General features: G+C 34.7%; 1 protein-coding gene across 2 annotated transcripts in view; it reads right to left on the bottom strand.

Annotated features, from left to right (window-relative positions):
- Positions 1-24,770, bottom strand: part of khdrbs2 (KH domain containing, RNA binding, signal transduction associated 2) — a 96,418-nt gene that overhangs the window by 47,030 nt on the left and 24,618 nt on the right. For both annotated transcript variants that reach the window (XM_087802427.1, XM_087802426.1), the window contains exons 3-4: positions 8,272-8,388; positions 2,628-2,774 (exon numbers count right to left, since the gene is read on the bottom strand). In XM_087802427.1, the coding sequence (XP_087658553.1) occupies positions 2,628-2,774; positions 8,272-8,388 (264 nt within the window). The remainder of the gene's footprint in view (positions 1-2,627; positions 2,775-8,271; positions 8,389-24,770) is intronic.

Below are 24,770 nucleotides of genomic sequence, written 5' to 3' on the forward strand. Positions count from 1 at the left end.
TCTCTTATTGTCTGTTGTCTACCTAAGAGTATTACATTTAGAAAATTAACTTTAGAAATATTGGAATTTGAATATTAAAACTTTTTTTCATTCATTTATAATAAACAAAATTCAACCTTTCGCTTTACATATTGATTCAATTACGCCAACACATAACATTATTAGGAAAACTACATTCTGATAAGAGACAAAATGAAGATTTGATATTTTTTAATTCAACCATTTAATATGTTAAATGATGTCACTGATCCAAAAGCCCTTTTCACCAGTATGTTCTAGCAATATAGATAAATGCATTTCATATTACTTAGAATATACTGGAAAACAAGTATATTCTCTGAATAAACTCTAATTATCTGAAATGTGTTTCAAATCCTACATGTGGCGCCATCACTCGAGCACCTGAGCTGCAACTCCTGCTGTGTGAGACAACGAGCTGCTTCTCTACAATTATCAACAAGCGACGAAGTCATCTGCATTTTCATGCTCCTACTGATGCGTAAAGGTTGTTGGATTAATTCAAGGACGTTTTATCTTGATGCGAACGTGACAGACGTGAGTGATATTCTTTTCAGGAGGAACCATCTGTTAAAGATCAGCGCTGGTGTAATAAGCCATGCTTGAAGTGTTTTACTCTCCGTCTCTCTTGCTCTTTCAACCCCAACATGTTTCCCACTTTGTTCCTTCACAGAATCTTTGGATTCACAATTGAACCAGAAGATGTTTAGAGTCAGAGAGTGATGAGACTCACATGTCACCAGCTAACTCATGATTCTGAATATTTTCGTCTTTTAGTGAAGTCTTTCACACTGTGTGTTTTTGCTTCCACTAAAAAAAAACAAAGTTCTGGTTGACAACTTTGGAATGAAGACCCTCCCCTGGCCGGCCAGTCTCCACACATGACTTGACCACATAGCCAGAGGAATCAATTTCAGAACATTAAATGTAATTTTCTTGTTTAATAAAATATTTTCAGGTAAAGAGAAGCCAAAGAAGAAAGTCACATGAACTATATAACTAAACATAAAAGTGTTTTTATGTCTCTATGCTGTTTGCATCTTAATATTGTGGTTTCCTAACATGTAATGTTTGATATCATGCTTATCCTTAGAAAGAGCTGGGAAAGTTATGATAAGTTAGCATTTTATGTGAGCCTCAGATCATTCAATAACGTCAAATAAAAGAAGTTTCAGAGTCAATCTGAAGGAAGATTGACTCTGAAAGCTTCCTGCAACATGGTGCGGCAAGTCCCCAGCTTGACCATACCTTCTCAAACCTGAATCTCTCTGGCTGCACCAAGCAACCAAACTGCTCTTCCAGAGAAGATCCTGCCTCAAAGACTTGTGTTCCCTTGCACCGAGTAAAGATACGTCTCTGGTCGGTTACGCCAACTCGGTCAAGGAAGATTTTTGCCTGCAACAAACGACCAGGAAGCCGCCAAGCCATCTTCACTGTGGTCCTTGGCAAGTCAAGTGCTCCTGCAGCTCCTCCTCATCTTCCTCATCCTCCTCACCTCAACCACCTCGTCATCATCACGCCTTCCTCTCTCCTCCTGACGACGTAAGAAACTGTAACATTGTCACTCTTGCATACAGCAAGATTAGCTTAAATTAAGTTTTAAAGCTTTCCCAGAAGTTTAAACTTATCAAAGCCATCAAGTCAGTTACTTCCTGATTAATTCATATTTTTTTTCCATGATATCAAAGCAAGCATCATCGTTCTATTACATTTTTCTTAACTGTTCTCACTTTTTTCTTTGTTTCTTTCAATAAATCTTATAAAAAGTACGTCAGTTGCCTTCACAATTTTTGTCCGATTTTTGTATAATCAAATAAAGAGCCTCTTACTCAGTAAGGAACATTAAATTACAACAAGTAGTGACTTCAGTTAATGAGATTGATTCAAACTAGTGTTTCATAATTAATTAATAAGGCCAATTAATTAATTATGAAACACTAGTTTATATTATCCCCGTAAATGTTATAGTTTCCTTTGAACTAAGACTCAAAGGTCTTCAGGTAATTTTTACCTAGAGGCAATTTTAAAGGCAAAGTTAAATCGACCAGAACTTAAAGTAGTGACAATAACTTAATTCTATCATTTCCCGCTGTATTATCAAACCAAAGTATTTCAAGAAGAGCCACTAAGTTCCTGCTCCAACAACAACAACAACAGTCTCTTGTTAGGCGTTAGTAGTCGCCATTAAACCTCCAAAACTTTTTAACGATTCCTCTTCACTTGGCTGGGAGTGGCTTTGTGTGACACAGGACGATTATCCTTCTGGCCCCATGATCAGATCTGATTTAAACAACTCTGAGTTGATGTTTGGGGGGAAACATGAATTCCATAAAGGGAGCTCATGCAGCTCGACTCACATTTGCAAAGCTTGATTAATATTTACAGCTCAGACCCGCTAAGAGTTCACAAGATACAAATGAATTACTACTCGGCTCTGCAGGCTAAACTGTGCCGGAGAATTCTTCCTACAGACTTTAATTGCTGAATATATTATATTTTATTAGGGAGACGTAGCAGCTACTGTTTTGAGATGTTAATGAAAAAAATCAGTGTCCCGAAGTGTTGAAAGATGAAGTCGTGAGTATAATAACTGAAAAATGAAGACTTACTGGAACTAGGAATTTCTTTATCTCCTCTAAAGCGTGACTCATCCGGGAATAGGCTTCTCCAGGTGGAGCAAAGACTTCAATTAAAACATGAAGATCATGACTCAGATGTGCATATTTGGCCTCGCAGCTTTTCCTCAACTCTTCTTCCTGCAAAACAAGCAGAATAATTACAAACTTTTGTCATAGAAAGGACTATTTCTGTGTATTTATACATTTATTTATACATTGTATCATTAATTGTTTAATGATGTACATTTAATTACGAATAATTACTCTATTTGCTAACTGCTGGTGAAATGTTGGAATTATTAGACGACACATTAAAGAAAAGCTGAAATTAATAAAAAGGCAAAGGTATAAATAAATGAATAAATATATGTCACTCTAAAATATGGATATGAGGGAAGACTTGTTTCATTGTTATTCAATAAAAAGAAATGTTGTTGGACAAAGGAAAAATGATTTCAATTCAATTTAATTATTTAAATTATATTAAATTAAAAAAACAACTCTTGACTTCATTAAAAAAATACTATCAATAAAGGTTTATTTGAATGCAATATTTGTGGAAGCCCGGTGCTATTACTGTGTATATATACAAAATAATTAGAAAAAGTAGAAAAAGAGAAATGAATAAATACATGATGAAATAACAAATTACATAAATAATTAAACGTTCAAGTAAACATTTATAAATCTTTAAATGTAAAACAAAGAAATAGCACCGGTTATTTGACACACAACAAAAAATCTGAATTTATTGTTTTATTTCAACATTTCCATATTTATTCACACATTTATTTATATACATTAAGTCATGAATTTATTATTTTTCTATTTATTTATAGTAATTTTTGTCTTTTTCTATATACATTAAAACAGTCTAAATACCAAATACTTTTCAATCAAACCCTTCTTATCAATGTCTTCACTAATACAAATGCTAGACAGAAATAATTGATCTCCTGGAATCTCCCAACACTGGAATCTCCCAACAAACCCTGCAGTCAACACGGCTCTGAAAACTCTGCACCACAAATCATCCTTCCATTGATTTCACTGCGCTAGTCACTTTTCCCCTCGTGCTACTCTACTGGGCTCCCATCCAAAGAAAACACGTTTTAAAATTCTGTTATTGACTTTCAAAGCACTCCATAATCTGGCCCTTCCCTTGTCGCTGGAACTCCTCCAACTCCTAACACCATCCTGCTCAACACAAGTTCTTTTCCCCCCAAAGCTCCACCTTTTTCTTCGTCGAAAAACTTTTTTGGCCCGAATTCTTCCTTCAAGTTTGTTGGCACGGATCCTCCCACATAGTGAAATAATTATAATTTCATATCCATGCAAGAGGCAGTAAACCGTTCCTTCTCCTACTTTGATTTGTGAATGTTGATCAACTATTGCTGTGAAGTGTCACATTTGATTTCCTGTGGAGAAAACATTCATTTTCTTGTTTTTCCAAACTGCGTCTGCATCTTTTCAGAACTTTAATTTACTGTCTGACGATCAAACGGACAAATCAATTCACTTAAAAACATTTTGACATGAACTTGTTCCTTTTAAGGGGCATAACATGTTGTTGGTGTTGTTTACTCTCATTCAAAGATGAATTTCCATCTGAGACTAAATACGTATCAAGACATGTAATAATGGAACCACGAAAAATCCTCTCAGTATTCTCACTTCAAAGAAAGTCTGGATCAAATATTGACTTTGTGAGTTCTTAGTGATAATTTCACTTTGAATTTGGATATCCAGCACTTCATTTTAATTAATTTTGTATTTTACTTTATTAATCTCTTATTTCAGTCATTTTCTATCTTTCTATTATGTACTGCCATCAGAGAAAATTCCTGTGGCAATAAACGTTGTGTCTTTTCAGTTCAGTTGGCCGGTGTTTTAGTGTCTTTGTTGTTGCTTCTTGCTGTTCTTTTTCTCAGTAGTTCATTCATTAAACCGTTTTCCTACCTCAGCATTTGTCATATACCTGTATGTAACTTAAAAGTCACTCTGACTTTAAAAAGGAAATTCTAACATTAAAGTAAGAATACTTTCAAACCGAGAGTATTATTTGATCCCGAATGTCAAACTTTTTTAGGTAATATTGATTTTGGTAAAATATTTCAATCATAAAAGCATTAAAGGCTAAATTTGTATGTTAGATTATGAAGTTGTGAACAATCCCACAGCAAATGAAAAAAAACATTATTTATATTGAGTTTGAACTTCTGAAGGACGGTCAATTTAAAGTGCGAAGACTTGGTTTCTTATGAGGAAAACATCCGAGAACGAAGCAACACTGGTCTTCAACTGAGACGTCAATATTTTGAAATATCAGCCGAGGAAAGATTTGTCATTTCTATATTTCTCTGCTGTCAAAAGTAAACAGACTGAGCAGTAACGACCTGGGTTGCTAAGCAACAGCAACATTCACATCAGAAACCATAATAGAACAAATGTAGTTGACGGAGCAGCTAATGTGCTTTTAGTGAATGAATCCCAAAAACTGAAGTGTTTTTTCTTTCCGTGAAGAATCTTGAGGATAGATTTGTACTAATAAAATGCAAATAATTTGCTACATTAAACACTGAGCGAAATAAGTGGATGTGAAACGGCCATTAAAGGAAAATAAAAATGTTTCCACGTCTGAACAACAAAACTAATGAGAAGGAAATCTCTAAATAAGTTTTAGATCAGGAGGATGAAGAGTTTTAACTCTGGAATTAAAGGTTGGTCTAATGAAGAGGGTCATTTTTAAACTTAGGAGGCTGGTTTTAAGCAACTAGGGCTTCTGTTGAGTAGAAATCCAGATTTATTGTTTTTCAAATCAGTGATTTTTGTCATTTTCCAAGAGTAAAGTGCTTCTCTCTCTAAATGTCTTAAATGATGGTGTTGCATCTGGATCCATGAAGAATTAGAAGGATCCTTCAGTGATGTGTGGTGAGAGCGGCTTCTTAGCAAAGGAAAAAAAGTTAAACGTATGAATCAATCAAAGCACACAAATGAATGGCTGCCATTGTTTTAGGGGTTATTAGATGATGATAGTTTTTACTTTAATCATGGAAGTTGTTTTATTGATTCAATATTTGTTCATTTATAAAGTCATGACATTTTTGTGAGGAGACGGATTTCATTTGAAAATGTTTACTATAATAATATATGGTGAACAAAACAATAAAAATAAGTTCTTGTAATAAAGTTGAGCCAAACATTACCACTGAAATTTAAAGAAAGTGCGTTCATGGTTCATAAAAATAATCAAAAATAACCCAATTGTACATTATATACCTTGATTTAGTATGTAGAAAAAAATTGATTAACACTAATTTTATGAAGAAATCATCATTATATTTCAAATATAAGGTGTCATAATCAGAAAATAAAAATAAATAAAAGTGGAAAGACTTAATGTTGGACTGAATAAATCAGAAGTAATAAACCAGTGTATCTTGGCTTCAAGGTCATCTTATCATGAAATTATGATTTGAGACATAGAATTAGAAATGAAATATGAACCGGTAGAAAATCTACCGAGAAAAAAGAGTCTCTGGCTTTGCCAGAATAGATCATTTCTCACAAGGTCAGAAATATACTTTTTTTTTTTTTAGAAAATAATAAAGTCAAAGAACAGTTATAGAAAAGATGTCTAGAAAAAAAAACATTTTATCTGGTTAAATAAAGGTTGAATACAATTTTTTAAACTACTTGTGTTGAACATCACAAGAGTTGTTGAGTACAAAATATACAGAAAATACAGTTTATGAACACAGAAGGTTAAAAATCTGCTAAAGGTTTACAATTGGCCCCTAGGCCGTACTTTGGACACTGTGAATGACATGACGGACAGATGTTGACGGTGACGATGATGGTGTTGTTTTAAACGTCCACACTTCATTAATTGTAATTGCACCACGTAAAAAGCTAATTGTAAACGTTCTAGTATTTATGTTTAATATTTTATTTTATTTGATTGTATTCTACAATGTTTGATGTTGATATTTGCACAGTATGCCGAAACAAATTACAAATGAGTGGCGAATGGCACAAATAAAACATTTTGATTTGGAAAAAAAAACATAATTTGTTGCATGTCTTGGGATCAGCAGTTAACACTGAAAAAATGGGAAATTACTATAAAATATAGTCGAAACGGCGTTGTTTAAAAAAAAAAAAAAAAGTTCCACCTTGAATATTTTGACCTCTGAAGAGGATTCATGCACAGACACGACTGGCATCAACAGGATCACTCTCTACAACGTGTCCAAGAGCAGAAACTGCACTTCAGCGATTTGTACAGAACCTTCTAAAGATGCCAGCGGAGCCTGTCGGCCTCGCAGACGTGACCTTTACGTGTCAGCCTGGCTCTTATGAGAGCTGCAGAAGGAAAACAAAATCAATACCACGCAGCCGATACTGATCTGCATCTGCATATCTTGCCTTGTGTCGACTCTAAGACCTGCAGTCGTTTAGTGTCTAAATATCACCTTTAATGGAGTCAGAGAACATGTATTACACACATTAAAACATTAACCTAAGATACTTTTTAGGAATAAGAGAATGATGGATGGTCACAAATATGTTTATTAATCACTTCTCCACTTAAATAACTGACTTTTTTGCTGAATGGTTCATAAAAAAAAGGAAATATACAATAATAAAAATCTTTTTAGCATTTAAATTACTGTATAAAAATATATGATGAAAAAACATTGTATTGAAGCAAATGTTAATAAATATTACTCATGACACATTAAGTCACATTTTCATTTTATTATGTTTTTGTCTGACTGGGCTTTCTTTATTATTGTGATTCAAAAATATATAAATTCATAAACAAATAGTTTCGAACATTTACACAATATGTAACTATTTGTATTTTTTCTTTTGTATGTACAAATGAACCTAAAGCTAAAGCCAGAAATGTAACAAAACACTGTATTAAAAAAAAAAAGAGGTAACTTTTTTATCCATTTTAACAGTTTTTTAAGTAAAACAACAAAAACAGAAAATAAATAATGTCAAAAAAAAAGGAAACTGTTTTAATAATGATTATATAAAGTTTTTATTGTTTTTTGGATATATATATATACAAAAATATTTAGAATTCAGAATTCCTTTCATGTCTGATGCTTCTGTGTGATATTTTAACCATCGATAAATATTTGAAGGTTTCGTAAAAATACCATTCTGAAGTCGAACACAAAACCTCTGAGTCAAACCCATGTTGTGTTGAACTTGAAGATTGAAGGTGAGTCATTTGAATTATTGACGAAAAGCTGCAGCTACAACTTTCTAAGCTCTCCTAATAAAGTATTTTAGATGTACAGTTGGGTTTTTAATCAGACAGGAAATGACTCTACGTTGAAATGCATCTTAGAGTTCAAGTTCATTTCTCTCGTTTCTAACAAGTCTGCAGGAAAGATGACTTTGGCACAAAGTATCATTACCTTACACCCATATTTGACTGGAGACTTTGGAGAGAAAAATCGATCCTACTTTTCCTCGCATACTTTTTTCAGCTCATAGCCCTTAATACCACATTTGTTATTCACTGTTATTCATCTCACTTGTGCTCCTCTTGTTTTTTTTTCTGCTGCTGTTGTTCAAACAAATGATCCTTGAATACTCAGCATCGATATCTCACCTTTTCTTTGTCCCTCATGGACCCTTTACCGAGAATGGACATCTTAACTCCCGTCTCCTCTTGTAATCGCTTCATAGAATTTCCTCTCGGGCCCAGTAGCTTTCCGACAAAATTAAACTGAAAAAATAAAGACACAATAGTTATTATTATTATTATTATTATTATTATGACAATTTAAAACACACACAGAAATTCATACACAACTGAACCAGAAATGGTTTATCGATCCATTTTGACTTTATTATTCAAATACGCATTTGTTGAGTAATAAAAACAAAAATAAAATAAACCAGAATAATACTGACACTGCATTATAACTTAATGGAAACATCCTGAGCTAAAATATGATTATCAAATTGACTTAACCACATATAATATCATTATTTCATTATTAATGATCATTACGGCTTGTGTGGGAAAATATTGTGGGGAAAAAGTAGGATTTTGTACCATAGGTACAATTTTTGAATTAAACGCGACCTTGAGCAATTTTAAAAACTCATTTAAGAATGGGTTTGGTTGAAACCTTTGGTGTTAGAAAATGAAAAGGTTGTGAAACTGCGACGAAGATATAACGGCGAACTAACAGCTCTGTGCTTCAAAAAATGTCAAACAGATATGTAAACTAAATGCTGTTCGTTCTCACTTGTACAAGTAAAACATGTCATTTTAGCCCAGATCTGGGTCTTTGTTTAAGTTAAACACATCTAAAACCTGTACAAACAAAAAACAATGGTCAGTCATAACTTGAATAGTTAAGGCAATCGTTCTGAAACATTTATGCATTCATTTTTAAACTGTAATCAAACAAGGAATTTTAGAAATTGAAAGGATAAGAGAGAAGGAAAGAAAAGTTATTTCTCTTATTTATACTTTTCTAATTGAGTGAACAAATGAAATTAACAATCATGTTTTATTTATTAAATGGTTAGTCCTATTTGTAAATGTATTTGAAAAACCCAAAATGAATCTCTTATCAGTAAAAGGCGTCTTTGTTAGGAATCTACCGTCACCTCTAGATAGTTTTTATCAAAATTCCAATTTGCCACCTGAACTCTTTGATATAGTTCTGGTTTGATTCATGCATATATTCTCAGTTTGAACTTCTCTTAATTGTGAACTTGGGGTCGTTTGGGGTCGTTTGAGTCATGCAGAGCAAAGAAGAGAAACATGGACTCGACCCAGCCTGAGGTCCAGAGGTCAGTGATGAGATAAAGTCAGAACTAATGACTTTCTTCCCAGTGGGAAATTAAGTAACACTATCCAGATGAGGAACTATCAGATTCTCGCCCCGGGCCTCTGACTATCATTTTCCTCTCGCAGTGCTCCACCCCGGAGTTCACCCAGAGAAACGTGGCTTCAGGTTTGTTGCCGACTCAACACCGCTGAGATAAGTGGTGATTAATCTCAGAGTTGAAGCGTCTGTGGTCAAACTTTAGTGAGTGATCAATGAGTGAGCAAGTAATCTTCTGCTAATTGAGGAGCAGGAAGGATAGTGTGTCTGAACGACAAAATATCACTTTTAAGACGCTTGTATTGATTCTCCGGTGTCTCATATTGAGAGTCTTGCATAAAAATTGGATTTTCCAAAGCACATTCTTCGACACTTGCACTCTTCTGTTGTAACAACTTGACTAATCTTTGCAGTAGGAGGTAATTACAACACAACAACCTTGTATTTATCCTCTCGACTGACGAGCACAACAACTGTGAGACAACGGCAATAACTTCAGGGTGCTTTTCTATAACTCTAAGAGATCCAGCTGAGTCACATCTTTGAATCTCTTCATGCCAGAAACAAAAGGTTTGATATGAAATTCTAAAAGCATAACGTTTTGAGGTTAAAGAAACAACACTTTACATTTATTTTCCGTAATCATGTTTTACATTTATGACTCAGTAGTAGAGGTATGTTTGTCAAGAATCTGGAGGTATGATACGTCACATGGTCAACGATACAATATATTGTGATACTGTAGGAAAAAGGATATATTTGTAGTATTGTCGAGTGCTTGACTTTCTTCCAAACATCAGCTTTAAAAGCTGCTGGAGTCCACTGTGTCTGCTAGTCCTCAGTCATTACTGAGATCTTGCAGGATTTTATTCTGCCTTGAGCGGCAGAGGATCTAATCCGTGGAAGTTTAATTGCTGCACAAAGATAAAATTAATATCTTTACATGAATTGTTAATTAAAAACAAAGTATCAACTAGGGTCATATCTGATGAAATGAATAAATACACTATTGTAGAAATAAATCATGGCAGATTGAAGTTCTCACAATAATGTGTTTTCAACGTATGCCATTCGTTAGGAACAAGGACAAAAGGTCATAAGTCAATTGGGGCAGCCATTTTAGTGGAGATTTAATTATTTACAGTGTCTCCTTCTGGGAAGGAGTTTTAGTGCATGGATTTCTAACAGGTATCTTGAAAAAAAGAAGTGAAACTCCAACTCTCCTGACTCACATGTTTCAAATGTTGAAGTCTTCCTCTCCATTATGCAGGAAGTCCCTCACCATGAACATTAGTTTATAAAGTTTGTCTGAAATCTGGGCGAACGAGAGGTTATGAGAGCGGCGTCCATTATAACGTAACAATGGCTTCACTCCTCCAGCCAGCTGTAATCACGTCCCACTTTGTTTATAAAACGAGTCCCTTGGAGGTGGAGACTTCCGGGATTAATGACACATAGTTACGGTGGCTGTGGTTATGGTAAACAAGATTTAATGTCCAGAAAAACAAAGTGTTTTCGGTGGGCGGTACTGATGAGTACAATAGAGTTCCAACATCATTTCAACACGCACGCAAATCAACACATTAGGAGACCGTTCAAATAAGTTTCATCACATGATTCTTTTCCCAGAACTTAAGTCTGTCTTTGTTTAGAATCTATCTGTACTTCCAGCATTAACATCGTGAACCAGAACTGTTTGAGAATTCCTCAACAAAGATTTAACCTTCCGATATGCTGATGAAATCCGAGACCCGCTGGTGAAGCTGCTCCAGACTGTCTCAGACCAAACCTTAAATGATTTTAACCTTTCCCCGGAGCTCCTTCTCCCACCGTGTGGAGCCGCTAATGACGTCTGCGCCAGCTGTGACGCCGCCGCAACTCAACTCCAACAACTGCAAGCTCAGCGCGATCCACGGACATCATTAGCATCAGAGTGAACGGGAGGCGTCGAGGGACAATGAGATGAAATCATTCTACAGAGGAAAAAAAGGACCATCCCATCGTCCTTGCTCGTCCTCTGATCAGAATGATTAAGGCAACGTTGTGTACAGTTATCTTCGCGGGGGTTGTTCTGACAGCACCGGCAGGGAGCTGGAGAGCAGATGGTTGCCGCGGAGACGGTGAAAATGCACTGGCTGGGCAGCAGAGGAAGAGTGGCCTGTTTTCATTAGGCTAATGAATGTCTAGAGCCACTCTCGGGCTCTATGGTGAGCAATTTGGGCTTGAGCAGGGAGTGTGGTTGAGTGTTAAATGAGGTTTGAAATGATGCAATGTGCCCCCTGCTGCCACGACACTGATGAAGATATTCCTGTGTGTTCAGAGGGCAACAAGAGTGCACCTTGTTACGGGTGGTACAACACCAGGACTGCAGTTTGAATTTTTTTTTTAATTAATTGAATAATTTATATAGTGGTGTTCATTCAGTCATTTTTTGCATTGCTTTATGCCTTATAGGTGTATTAATTATTAAATAAAATTATCTTAATTATTTAATTTAATTATAGTTTGTACATTTGAGATGATACATTTGACCCTTCAATATTATGATTTCACTGATATACTTTCATAACCGAAAGTAAAATATTGTGTATCCACTCTGATCTGAACAGAAGAAGGAGCCACTTGGACATCACTTCCTGTTCTGTTCTTCCTGGTTCTCTCACTAGACTATTAAATTCATTACATATCATTGATGAAATCCATCAAAGAAGTTTATCGTCCTTGGTGATTGAAAACATGTTGACAACATCATGACTATTAAGTGCAGCTGCCATTAAATTGTATTTTAACGATAATTGGCTTAAACAATGCGTGGAAACATTTTAATATTAAAGAGGAAACTATTTACACTTAAACAGCAGTTCGTGCAATATTAAATGTTATTGTTGTTTTATCTGTTTTCATGGATGCCATGAAAGTGCGAGATATTAAATATTGAAGATGAAAGTAAAAATCTAAATGATGGGACAACAATAGGGGGCTTTAAATATAATTTTTCATCATAATATTAGAGAATATTTCCCCTGTGCAGTTATTAATCCCAGTGGTCTTAAACATGGTGGCCAAACTTGTCTTTATTTAAAGTACTTTCCTTCCTGTGGTGTTTTGTTTTCTGCCAAAACACGGGGGACTCATTACACAAACATATTATATTTGAAGACAAATGTCTTCCTCACAGAAGTGAGCAGAGCAAGTTAGTCGCTGTAAACAACAGTGACTAACAGCGCTGCAGGGATGAACCTGCAACACAATATAATCATGTGGTTTTCTGAAGACGTTCCGCCGGTCACTGTGGAGTTTTGTTAAAAAAAAAGTGAAGATGGGATGAATGGTTATGATTTTTTTTTCTTAATATTATGTAGGTTTCTTTAGTATAAACATCAGTGGTTAAAGACAGGACCAATGTACATCTCTCACCGAGCAAATTTAAGATCGCTTTTTGTATATTTTTGTCATAATAGAATAATCTTTTCCTTTAACCAACTATTTCTTCTGTTAAACCAAAAACATCTGGCCAGTCTTTGGTCAAGATGTGGTGAATTGTGATTGTGTGATATAAATGTAAACAAAAAATGCTGACTGTCAAGTCAACCACACACTTGTAGGTCAAATTCACAAAAACTCATATGTGGGAATATCCTCATTTTCTAAAATATGTTTAGGATTGTTTTAAAAGAGAAAAAGTGATTGAGCTAAAATATTGCACTTCTCAAATGGCAGAAAAAATGAATAATTGAACAAGCTTTCTATTGTCAGTTGTTTACATACGTCAGTTAAGTAGTTATATTTATTCACATTGAAATAAACATGTCGTCCTCATTTCAAGAAGGTTCATTTTGTAAAGGCAGTAATGTGGCGACCGGTCAATTTAGCATTTTTCTTGTGTGGCCACATTTAAATCTTTTCAAAGTGTTAGGAGAAGATTGACAGATGTCCCCGGGCATTCTGCGGCTGTTTAGTGAGCTGTGCTATTGCAGAAATCCAGGTTTTGTAAGATAGAGGGATTAAAGACTCAAGTGCAGGTTTAAGTCGAGGTAAACGAAGCAAGTTTGTCCTCACAAGCGTGTCTTACAGCCTCCAGATTAGAATTTTCCTGGCTCTACCTCGGTCGATATCATGTTTCAACAAACTGAGATTTATTTTTACTGTCTTAAAATCCCCACACATGTTCTCAATTATTAAAAGAGAGTGCGACTCGCACTGTTTTTCTGCACAGTTTACCTTCACAGATGGAGCCATGTTTGATTTCTTTGGTCCGTGACAAACTGGTTGTGCCAGGATCAATGGAGAAGTGACAGCCTGCGATGTCAGAGCGACACGAGGCAGCAGAAGCTTTTCACCACCAAACTGTTCCCGACAGACCGTGTTACGCTGTCACAGCTCTCCCGGAAAGTGCAAACATATACGTTTGAAAAAGAGAAATAAGGTGTGTTTGTGTGGCAAAGGTATTTTATTTATTTGTATCTCAAGTGCAGACCTAGTCCAGGTCTTCAGCTAGTTTGTTAAAACATGCAGTAAATACTGAGTAATGTTTCGTAACTCTCCCATCCCGATCTGCTTCGATCAATGAAAATAGTTATTAATATCATAAATAATGATTATGGCTTGAGATTCAATTTTTTTTTTAAGTAACTTGCTTAATATTTGAGCTAAAATAATGTAATTTAGTTTAAAACCTTCCTTTGAATGAGACAAAAATGATGCTTTTGCAGCACTAATAATGAGGAAGAAGTTAGAGTTGAAATGGTTCGATTACAGTTGAAAATTGTTTAATTACAGTTGAAAAATGTTTGATTGTAGTTAAAAATTGTTTGATTACAGATTAATATTTTTCAATTTTGTGTTATAATTGTTTAATTGTAGTTATTAATTATACATTGTATGTGAGTGACATACAAAAATGTGTTTAACTTGGTTGTACAATTATTTAAAACAAATCAAACCCCAAACATTATAAAACTCTGCATTAAATTTGTTACTTAAATCCTATACTGTCTCACTCTCTTCATCATCACATGATCTGAATGTAGTTGTGGAATTTTCTACACCACGACCCGGAATTCTGAGCCGTGAGAGAATAAAAGCCGGAGCCCCCCCCCCCAGACTTCCTTTACTTATTCAATAATCCGATATTCCGTCATTTATTTCCATCCTGCTGTGAGGCTCAACCCTGCCTTCAGGAACCTTAGTGGCCTCCAGCTTCTTTAGCAGATGATAATCTTCCTATAATCCAGTTTGCTCTAAGAAATCGCTCACACTCAGCTCTTTATGCATGTTTTGATTAAATTCTTCAGTACAAATTGGGTCACTTGCTTGATGTGATTTGTGACGAGAGTCACGATACATTTACATCAGAGTCGCGGGTGGAGTCGGTGAACACTAACTTGTGCGACAGAAGCTTTTCAAGATGAGGACGAATGTGTGTGAAGCAGATTTTTAAATAAGAAAGTTGATTGTCTTTGCCTCGTGAACAAAAGCTGTCAGCATTTCTTAGCTGCGTGATACGAACATGATGAAGAGTCAGACATCGTCGCGGCGAAATGAAAAAAAACTGATGATTAAATGTAACAATGTGAACAACTGAAGGAAAAAAAAAAGATCTAAGCAATACATCTAAAAGCTTGCAGTTTTAAACACGTTTTACTTTGTCAGTGTTTCACAGGAAAGTTTACATTCAGTCAAATCTGCTGCTGCTTCTTCTCATTACTCGCTCCTGGCATAAATATCAGCGTCTTTAGCTGCAAATTCAGCCTCCATGTTCAGCACCGATACACTTTGTCGGCTGATTTGTACGGCAGGTTCATCAGAAGCTTTTCCAAGAAAACCGCTGTCTGCTGGAAATGAGACGGGATTAGAGTCGGGCCAGAAAAAAAGAAGAGTAAAGATGCTGAGAAACCAAAACAGTGAGTTAATAAGAGCTCAAACGTTCCGCTGAGAGAGGAGGTACGGATGACAAATTGGGGGATTTGTTACGACGGTCGAGCGGATGATGTGATCCATCTCTAATGCAGGAATATTGATTATTGTAGTTGATGCTTGAGAAAACGTGTTACCTTCTCATTTGTCCTGCTAATGTGGTAAAACAAGCTGGATTCAGTCATTATAGCGTTTCTCCTTTCAAGTATGTGTCATTTCTGTGACTCATCTCTAAAAATGGCAATTAAATCATTCGAAATGAATGGCAGACTACGAAAACATTTTGAAACTAGTCGTGTCTAAGATGTGGCACAAAGAAATGTACATTTACCTAACAGGAAGTTTGATATCGGCCGAGGTTTCCCAGATTCCATTGTTCTTAAAGGGCATCTAATATGAAAACCCAACTCTCCTGACTTATTCACATGTTGTAAAAGTTGAAGTCGTCCTCTTTAACATGCAGTAGGTCATTCATCATGACGTTGCTCCATTTTGAAATTATTACATAATAAAGTTCTTCCCCGTCTGAAATCGCCAAACGAGACTACGGTTAAAATTAAACATTCTGACATCACTCTGGTAGAAGTGTCGTCCCCTAGAAGCCCTAAATCGGTTAAGTACCTACATGTTAATCGTAAAACAAAATAAATATTTATGTAAACATAAGTGGTGAGAGTTCCTTCTGATGTAAGGTGTTTTTGAAATGTGTACATTAGGCAGCAAACATTATTTTAATTATTCGTTTTTAATGTACAAAACGACAGTTTTATGAGCGAGTTTGAAATTTACGAGAGTACTTGAATGCAACTCGTGTTTTGTGACCAATCAGAGCAGAGTGGGTGTGGTTGCTCGGACGAGACTTCTTCTCAGCGAAAACGGCGCATTTTATGTGGGCAGGGCTTAAGCGTATTTTCTTAAGTAAATATCTTTATTAAATCAGAGTTTTGTGCAAAAAGAAACATACTGATGAGTATAATAGAGGTCCTAGAACAATTTAAGTGACACTTAAATCGGCACATTAGTTGCCCTTAAAGGACGTAAGAAGGCTAATAAGAAGGGTTCAGCTAAGAACGAACGTTAAGATAAGGGTTTTTCCCCGGTGCTTTTTTTAGTTTCTTCTGAGTAGAACCTCAAGATCCAGCCAAAGAAGCTAAAGTAAAGCCTCTTTAAGTTCAATGACATCCATTTCCTCTTAAACACAGACATCTTTAGAGGTCAATATATCAACATGAAGAGTAATTTATTTTCATTTTAAGACAACTGTCCAGCGGGCCACATAAATGACTTGAAGGGACCCATTTGGCCTCCTGGCCGTGAGTTGGGCGCAGCTGGTTTATAGTATCATTTAAAAGAAAGAAGAAGAAGAAGAAATATATGATGTATGAATATGGCTTCATTCCTGAAGTGGAAATGTATGTTTTCTTTTCAGATATATTTTTAAAATATCTAATCTAGGATAACTTATTTCTTGTTATAATACAGATGATTGTAAAAGTAAAAGGATATATTAGTGAGTGCAATTTGAATATGTTATAAATAGTTAAAATGTGTTAATACAATTAGTATATTTGCAAAAAGAGGAAATAAAAACCTAAATTTGAATGATATATACTGTATATATTTTTTATAAATAAGGAATTAAACATGATAATAACTTGAAATAAATTGTTTTTTTTTTACAGTGACTGTGAACACATTTAATATGGTTTAATAGATTTAAATCAACACGTGTAAATTAAATATCAACACTTTAAACCTTGACCTTATCAGAGCTTGCACTTAAAGAGAGCAGACGACCACCAAGCAGCTCGTTTTCACCCATTGCCGGATTTTGGTTTTACCCAACATTATTGTTCTACATTTATTTGATATATTCATAAGTAGATCATTTCTATTAGCATTTGACATTTGATGACCACATTTCTTCAAACTACCCACTAGAAAAGCATGTCAGACAGAGTCACAATATGAGGGGCAACTTTTGACCCCTTGGCTTTTGTTTTTTATTTGGCTCTCATTTAGTCAGAGTAAAACTTTTCTGCCATTTAATTATTAATTTCTAACTTATTTAACTATTTGTTTTATGTCATGTGATGTCATTTTTTTTATATTTATGTATGTTCATTTAAAATTTGTGTTTTTTTAGTTTTTAAATGTCCTTTGTATAATATAATTTCCAGATGGTCTAACAATGACAATTTAACAATGGTCACCATTATCAACGTTTCTGTCTGACACATTTTAATTTTATTGTTCTTGACATCTCAGCTGAATCTATGTTTTGATTATTCTTTTTACCTCATGACCTCCTGCAACAGTGTAAGTTGTGAAGCAGCACGAATTCCTCTTTTCAGACTCGCTCCATGATCTAATGTTTACTCCTCCCAGGAAATGATCGCCTGAAGAGGAGAAATGTAATGATCTTGTGTTTCTAGGTTCACTAGTGAGGGGAATATAATACATGCTCAGAGAATGACTTTCCTTCTCTGGAGGCCACAGATAAACAAACCTAGAGAGTAAAAACCTAGTCAGCATAGTTTGGTTCATATATTCATATTTTAAAAAAACTTAATTGCAACTGATTTACAGACATATATGTACATGTTACTTGATATTATATTATATATTTTGGATTTCATTAAATTTTTATATGGTGATTAGATTTATTTTATTGTATTTATTATTATTCTATTGCTAAATCCTGTGTTTTTGATACAATATTGTAAAACAATGTCTTCAGACTCAACATATAACATAACTTTTTTACTATCTTCATCTGTTATTTCTAATTAGTTAAACTATTTCATAAATTATGACATTTTATGATATGATGTGACATGTTTTCACGGCACAAAAACGTACATACTTATTTTATATTCCTTTTTATTTCCTATATATTTCCTATATATTTAGAGAAATACACTAAACACATAAAAAAAAGAAAAAGAGAATGAATAAAAGTGTTTTTTCGTCCTGTGACTAGCCATTTACTGCATTATTATTGTTGTTGATGTACATGGAATATAATTTGTACTTCTGATCATCAAATAAATACTTTTTTAAATAACATATTTTTGTCTTTTTTATCCTCCTCTGTCAACAAAACTGACAATCTCTTCTATAACCTCCCTAAATACAGCCAGCATTTAGAGTTCAACAGACGCATCAGTCTAATTTCTCTCTTTCTTTTCTCCTCAATTTATTTCAGTGAGAAGTGACTTCCTGCCGCTGTTGTGGAATAAAACCTACATTAAACATGACGGATGTCTAGCATGTCACAACTATTTTATCACACAAAAGCTTAATTTTCATTCACATCCCGAGTCCTCGATGGGATTCCGCACTTATCTGGCCCAAACACCTTCTGCACGCCGTGTTTCCTTCGGTGGGAGCGAAACAAGAATGGGATTTTTCAATGGGCAGAGCAGAGCGGCGCTAAAGGTCAACACAACAACCACAACAATGATAAGCTCCGACTGGAGGAGGCATATTGTGAGTTGTATTTGTGTGTGTCTGAGAATACACAATGAATGATGTGCAACTTCAGCATGTCAACTCTGTGACGAGGATTTATGTTTTTATTTGTATTCAGACGCTGCATCTTGATTAGCAGACACTAAAAATCCATTTCACGCCTCGAGGTAATGATATACTAATACGTTTTTCATTATACAATAGATGATGAATCTAATTAATCTTTAATAGAAACGACTTTGTGGATTAAACCGACTTGACGAGAGTTCTGCAGCAGGAGGACGAAACATCCATCTGGTTCTCCAAAGTTTGCCAACCTGTTGAAGTGGAAAACATGTTGCGAGTTCATTTTTTATGAGGAAAAACACAAAAAGTTTTTGGGTGTTCGTCCACAAAAAATATTATATTCGAGGAGAAAAAATATTTTGGCTGCTTGTGACTGCAATCTTCTTCTGTGGGTCACTGCACACTAGGGTGTTATCAAAGTAATGATATGGCAATATATTGGGATTTTCTGTATTTTACAGCCCTGTATCGATTTTTGTTTTTTATCATTTTAAAAATCCTACTTTATGTTTTACCATATTTATAGTAATTCGTTTTTTTATTTTGTTTTTTTTTAATAAACAAGAGTTCATTTTTTTGTTGCAATTGAACATCTGTCATCTAGATGGTAGCAGTCAGCTAAATGACCTTGAAATCCCGCAACATCCTGATGATGACTGAGGGTGAGAGGATACTGTGGCCTCCAGCAGCTTTTAAAGCTGATGTTTGGACATATTTTGGTTTCAAAACAAATGAAAGCAGTTACCACTTTTGTCAAGAGTCATGTGGTCTGTAAATTCTGCAACACCAGAGTTAAGTACTCAACAATACTACAAATATATACTTGTTGTTAAGGTATCTTCTCAATACAGACACTGAAAACACTTGTCGTTTCGGAAAAACACTCTCGTTTAGAATAACCACACTGACTCTGCTGTGATTAGTCAAGGGACTTGTTGTATAAAAAAAGCGTGCAAGATTAAAGCTGGCAGAGGAAGACTTTAACATTTACAACATGACAGTCACGACAGTTGGGTTTTCACATAAGTTGAACTTTAAAAATGTTATGTGTATTCATTATCTGCCAGATAATATCTCTGCTCAGGATCAGGATCTGGTGATGTTTTGATATGTGGCTGGGACTGTTGCAAGGTTGTTTGTCTCAGGATAAAATACAAAATATCATTTACACTGCACAACATTACTGTGATATGGTTATTTAGGACTTTAGTAAGAAGAAAATCCTTTTCAAAAAACACTTGGAAAGGAGCCTTTGTAACATCTCAGGCAAAGGATCATGGGTACACAACTCCTGGATAAACAGCTTCACAGCTGCGTAGACGTTATAAAAAGGTAAGTAAGTAAGTAATAGTTATTTTTAAAGCACCTTTCTCAGACCAGGGTTGCAAAGCGCTTGAAAAAGGCTTGATGCTTCATCAATCTTTCCCCCAAAAGTAAATATCTTTGTTGTGAAGTAAAAGGTTTTCAAGGTAGGCAGCAGCCAAGTTGTCACGAACCCTCTAGATGCCGGAAACATTTCACAAACATGAGCCTTCATTCATATTTCGATTCGCTGAAACATCAAAGGGCATCATTAATCAGTCGCTACAAATCTGCAACAGATTGTGGGAATGTTGCTTAGCAACAGCCATGATTTTTTTAGCAACACTAATAAACGCGTAACTAAATATATGGTGTTAATCTGAAACAAAGATGCTAATATTTTAAAGTATTACTAATCTTAATGAAGTATATCAGTACCATCAGATAATGTAATCGTTGAATTTAACATCTCGTCTGTATTTTTCATTTTCATTTTAATGATAGTTTTTGAATAGTTCAACTCAATTATTTCTGAAAGGTTGGATTTTTTTTTTTTTTATATTTTCATAAAAATATTAGAATATAATGCGTATAAGTATACCTATTTCTTCTTTTTTTTGTACTATTAAATATATTATTTAATGGGGGGGGATGTAGGGATAGTTCTTTTTGTTTTATTTTTGTTTTGAATGTTTGTCTTTATGCTTGAAAATCAATCAAAAATCATTTTTTTAAATAATGAAAATAATTAGGAAACAATCTAAATGAATGCAGATTTTTTTACTCATATAGTTTGATATTCTAATTCTATTAATATATATATTAAAAAAATCAATGTTCTAAATTAAATCTTTTTTTAATCATAGACTTTTAAATTAAATATAAAAATGGTAATACTGCCACCTCTAGAAATATTGTTACACGTTTATTGTCTCCTAATTTTTTATTTGCATTTTGGTAGCTTGTTATTGAGCAATCGTGCACTTTTCTGTGCATTGTGATGTTAAAAAGTTTCTTTAAGCATTTACAAAAGCAGCTTTTATTACCTGGCGAGACTTCGACAATAAACCTGCGACTGCTGAGCAACAACTTGTAATTCCGCGCAGAGATTTCCCTTGGAAATGTATTTTTCCTACTCATCATTGATTGCTATTCGTCTGTCAACACGAAATATTCAGAATTCAAACTAGATTTCATTGTGTAAAAGTTTGCCATGAGCGGTGAGTAGTTAATATTTATAACCAGCAAGGCTTTATGTAGAGAGGGTACATGTAAAGGTTTGAATCCCATCTTTTTTTATGCAGACGAGGCTTCTGCTAATCACTGCCAGAGTCACATTCTCATGTCTGGGCTTCTAGAATTCCTCAGACTCCTCCATCAGCTGGAGATGTCCCCTCGAGACGCTCGCCGGTGATCGCTCTTCCACTTTGTTGTCCCAATACGTTCATTAAAGGTTCATCAAAACAAATATATCCAGGTAAAGTACTTCTCTGGAGCGGATTATTGAGTTGCTGGATGACTGCGTACATGACAAACACTCAGACAGACGAGCAGAAGTGTCGTCGTGAGCCTCTTCTGCATAATAGACTTCCTTCACTGCAGACGTTCCTGGTGGTCCTGCAGAAGCAGGTGCGGCTCATAACATTAACGGTAGCTCGGCTCCATTTAAGTGTCCGAGGAAGTCGTGGCAGTGAAACATGGCGGCGTGTCGTGAGGAGATAACTTCGCCACATCTGAATGCGAGACAAGTTACCTTCAATAATCGCGAATGTACTTGAGAAACACCATCGATCACGGCGTCTGCACGGAAAACGACCCACGGTGTGTCTGTCGGTTCACTGTAAGAGAGACAAATGAAGGCGACATCCTGAAGAGTTGAGCAGACAGAAAATTCTTCTCACGCTGCTTTACTTGCATAATTGTTGATCGAATTAGAGTTTCTGACTTTACAATGTGTCTGCTGTTGCCACGAAACATTTAGTATTTGACACTAATGACTTCTTTCTGAGATTGATGTATTTTTCTGAACTATAAGTCTCCTTTGAAATCCTTTAAAATACATAATCCAATTCATTCTGGTAGCATTGACTTCAAACCACTTTTATGTGGTAAAGGGCTCAAAAATCTGTTTGTATTCTTCGTAGCTGCCTTATTCCAATTATCCAAATATTTAAAACATCTTTCAATGTGACAAAAGCACAGAGGTCACAAAATAAAGTTCAAGATGTAGAGAAAAATATGACATAAATGGAAGGAAATGGATTAAGTATTGTTATATAAACCTACACACAAACAGTATTAGCTTCTAGGTTAATAAATTATGTTTCTTATGGTAACAAATATACATCCAGCAAAATTGCAATATAGGTTCATGTTGTTAAATAATGTTAGTTATTTTTTTTTCCTTTTTTTAATGATTTTCTACTTTAAAGTTGAATCAAATGTCAGCCTCATTTCAAGTTTTAATTTTTATTAGTTTAGAAATTATATTCTTTTTAGGTTTAATTTAAAACATTTTTAATAGTTTTCAGGTTCATTTTTTTTTACTCAAATAAGCGTTGCGACATATCAAAACTCAGAGACTAACTTCAGGAAAACTTTTTTTCTAAATAAAAGATGTTTCAAATGAATGGTTTTTCACATCACTTGAACATCAGATTTTGGAAGTTTCGTCAAATGGAAGCTGTATTTTTATTTGACTATATACTCAAATTGAATCATAAGCACCTTAATTTATTCATGCATTTACTAAAAAAACGTAATAGTATAAATAATAATAAAGTTAATCCCACATTAGTTTAGCTGGTTCAGTGAGAATTTACTGTTTTTGACTTGATCTTTTCAACAAAAGTTGATCTTGAGAATGTAAAAGTCAATCTTATGACAAATGAAATGTATTTATGTGTTTCTGGATTGCGTTAAGATAATTCATCTGCACAGATGGCTTTTCAGTTTCACCTGTACAAAGTGTCACTCCGGTGAATAGGAATAACATCAGCGTGTGTAGCTGCCACGACTCAAGCCTAAAATCTGTGCCAAAGACAAAACAGGACCTAAAGCACTCGCACACACTCACAGCTGGAGCCCCCGACATCATATTAGATTCCACCAGAGCCAGAGCACTGGCTGTCAGAAGACATTAATCTTGTGAGCGCCGCCTCGTCACATCACCTAACCATCCAGAAGAATTCTCTCAAGTAATAATTTAATTACTTTGCATTTAATTACTTTCCAGCAAGACAGAGGCTTTGAGCTCGAGTGATATCTCTGACACGAGAGCGACGTGACAAGAGCGTCCGTGATGTGTCGTTACTTGTCATTTCTAGACACTCGCACTCTATTATTGTGAGTATATAAACAGATGAAAGACATGCCGTGGAACACACGGATGGATCGTCTTCATTACAGATTAAAAAAAAAAGAAGACATTTTTGACTCATTGTTGCAATAAAGAGTCATATCAGTAGAAAAGCTCTTCCTTCCTTCACCAATTTCATTCACATCCATTAACTTTTAATTTTATTTTAGTAACTACCAGATCAGACATGAGCAAAGTACGGCCACATGCGTCCCTTTAACTCTATGTTTGTGGCTAGAAATTAAATTTAATATTAACTCTAAACATAACTTTCTTAAGTTCTTTCAGACATTACCCCTTTTTGTTGTTGTCCTTTTTGTGAGTATGTATTGTTATATTGAGATAATATGTAGGGGGAAAAAAATCTATTGTATTAGTTTTTAATATTTATAAATATTGTATTGGCATAGTTTGGGATTATCTTTTGTTGGACTTTGCTTTTCAATTTTTCTTGTTTTAGCTTTTAGGTTGACAACATCTTTCAACAGACATAGGATATAATGTGGGCCCCTGAAGACATGTTATTGCCCACCTCTGTCCTTAACTGCATCCATTTTCTTTTTTTTTTGCTGCCCTTTGTCTTATCTTCTCGCTGGTGATCCCACAGCTCCATTATGGAGGTCTGGATTCTTCGTGATGCCTTTATGCTTTGGCATCCAAGATTATTTAACAATGTTTTACTTTTTGATGAATTTAGATTTTTTATTTTTAAATAATTTTGAATTGGAAGCACTTTATTTTAAATATTAATGTTGGTATAACAGTGATCAGCTGTAGCTCTGCACAGTTTTGCCATTTCATTTTGAATTTCAAAGGACTTCAAAAATAAATAAAATTGAATTAAAAAAAAGATATGAATTAAAACAGTATTGAATTTAGAATTTTTTTTTTTTAATATTATTGGATTTAAAATATCAAACTCTACGTGTAAAAAAAACAATTTAACATTTTCAGTATATAAATGATTATACAATATTCTGATGGCACTGATCCTCTTCCATCATTTTCTAACTTTAATTTTTTGTTGTTGTGTGCAGCTGATAAAACTTATAAACATTGCCCAAAGAAGTAAACTAACAGAGGCAGATTAAGGCATGATGGGGGTGAAAACAGTTATCAGGGCAAAAAGTTATGGTTAAGGCTGTTTCT

The sequence above is a fragment of the Callionymus lyra genome, chromosome 11 (assembly GCF_982586985.1).
Source record: "Callionymus lyra chromosome 11, fCalLyr1.hap1.1, whole genome shotgun sequence".
Lineage (NCBI taxonomy): Eukaryota > Metazoa > Chordata > Actinopteri > Syngnathiformes > Callionymidae > Callionymus > Callionymus lyra.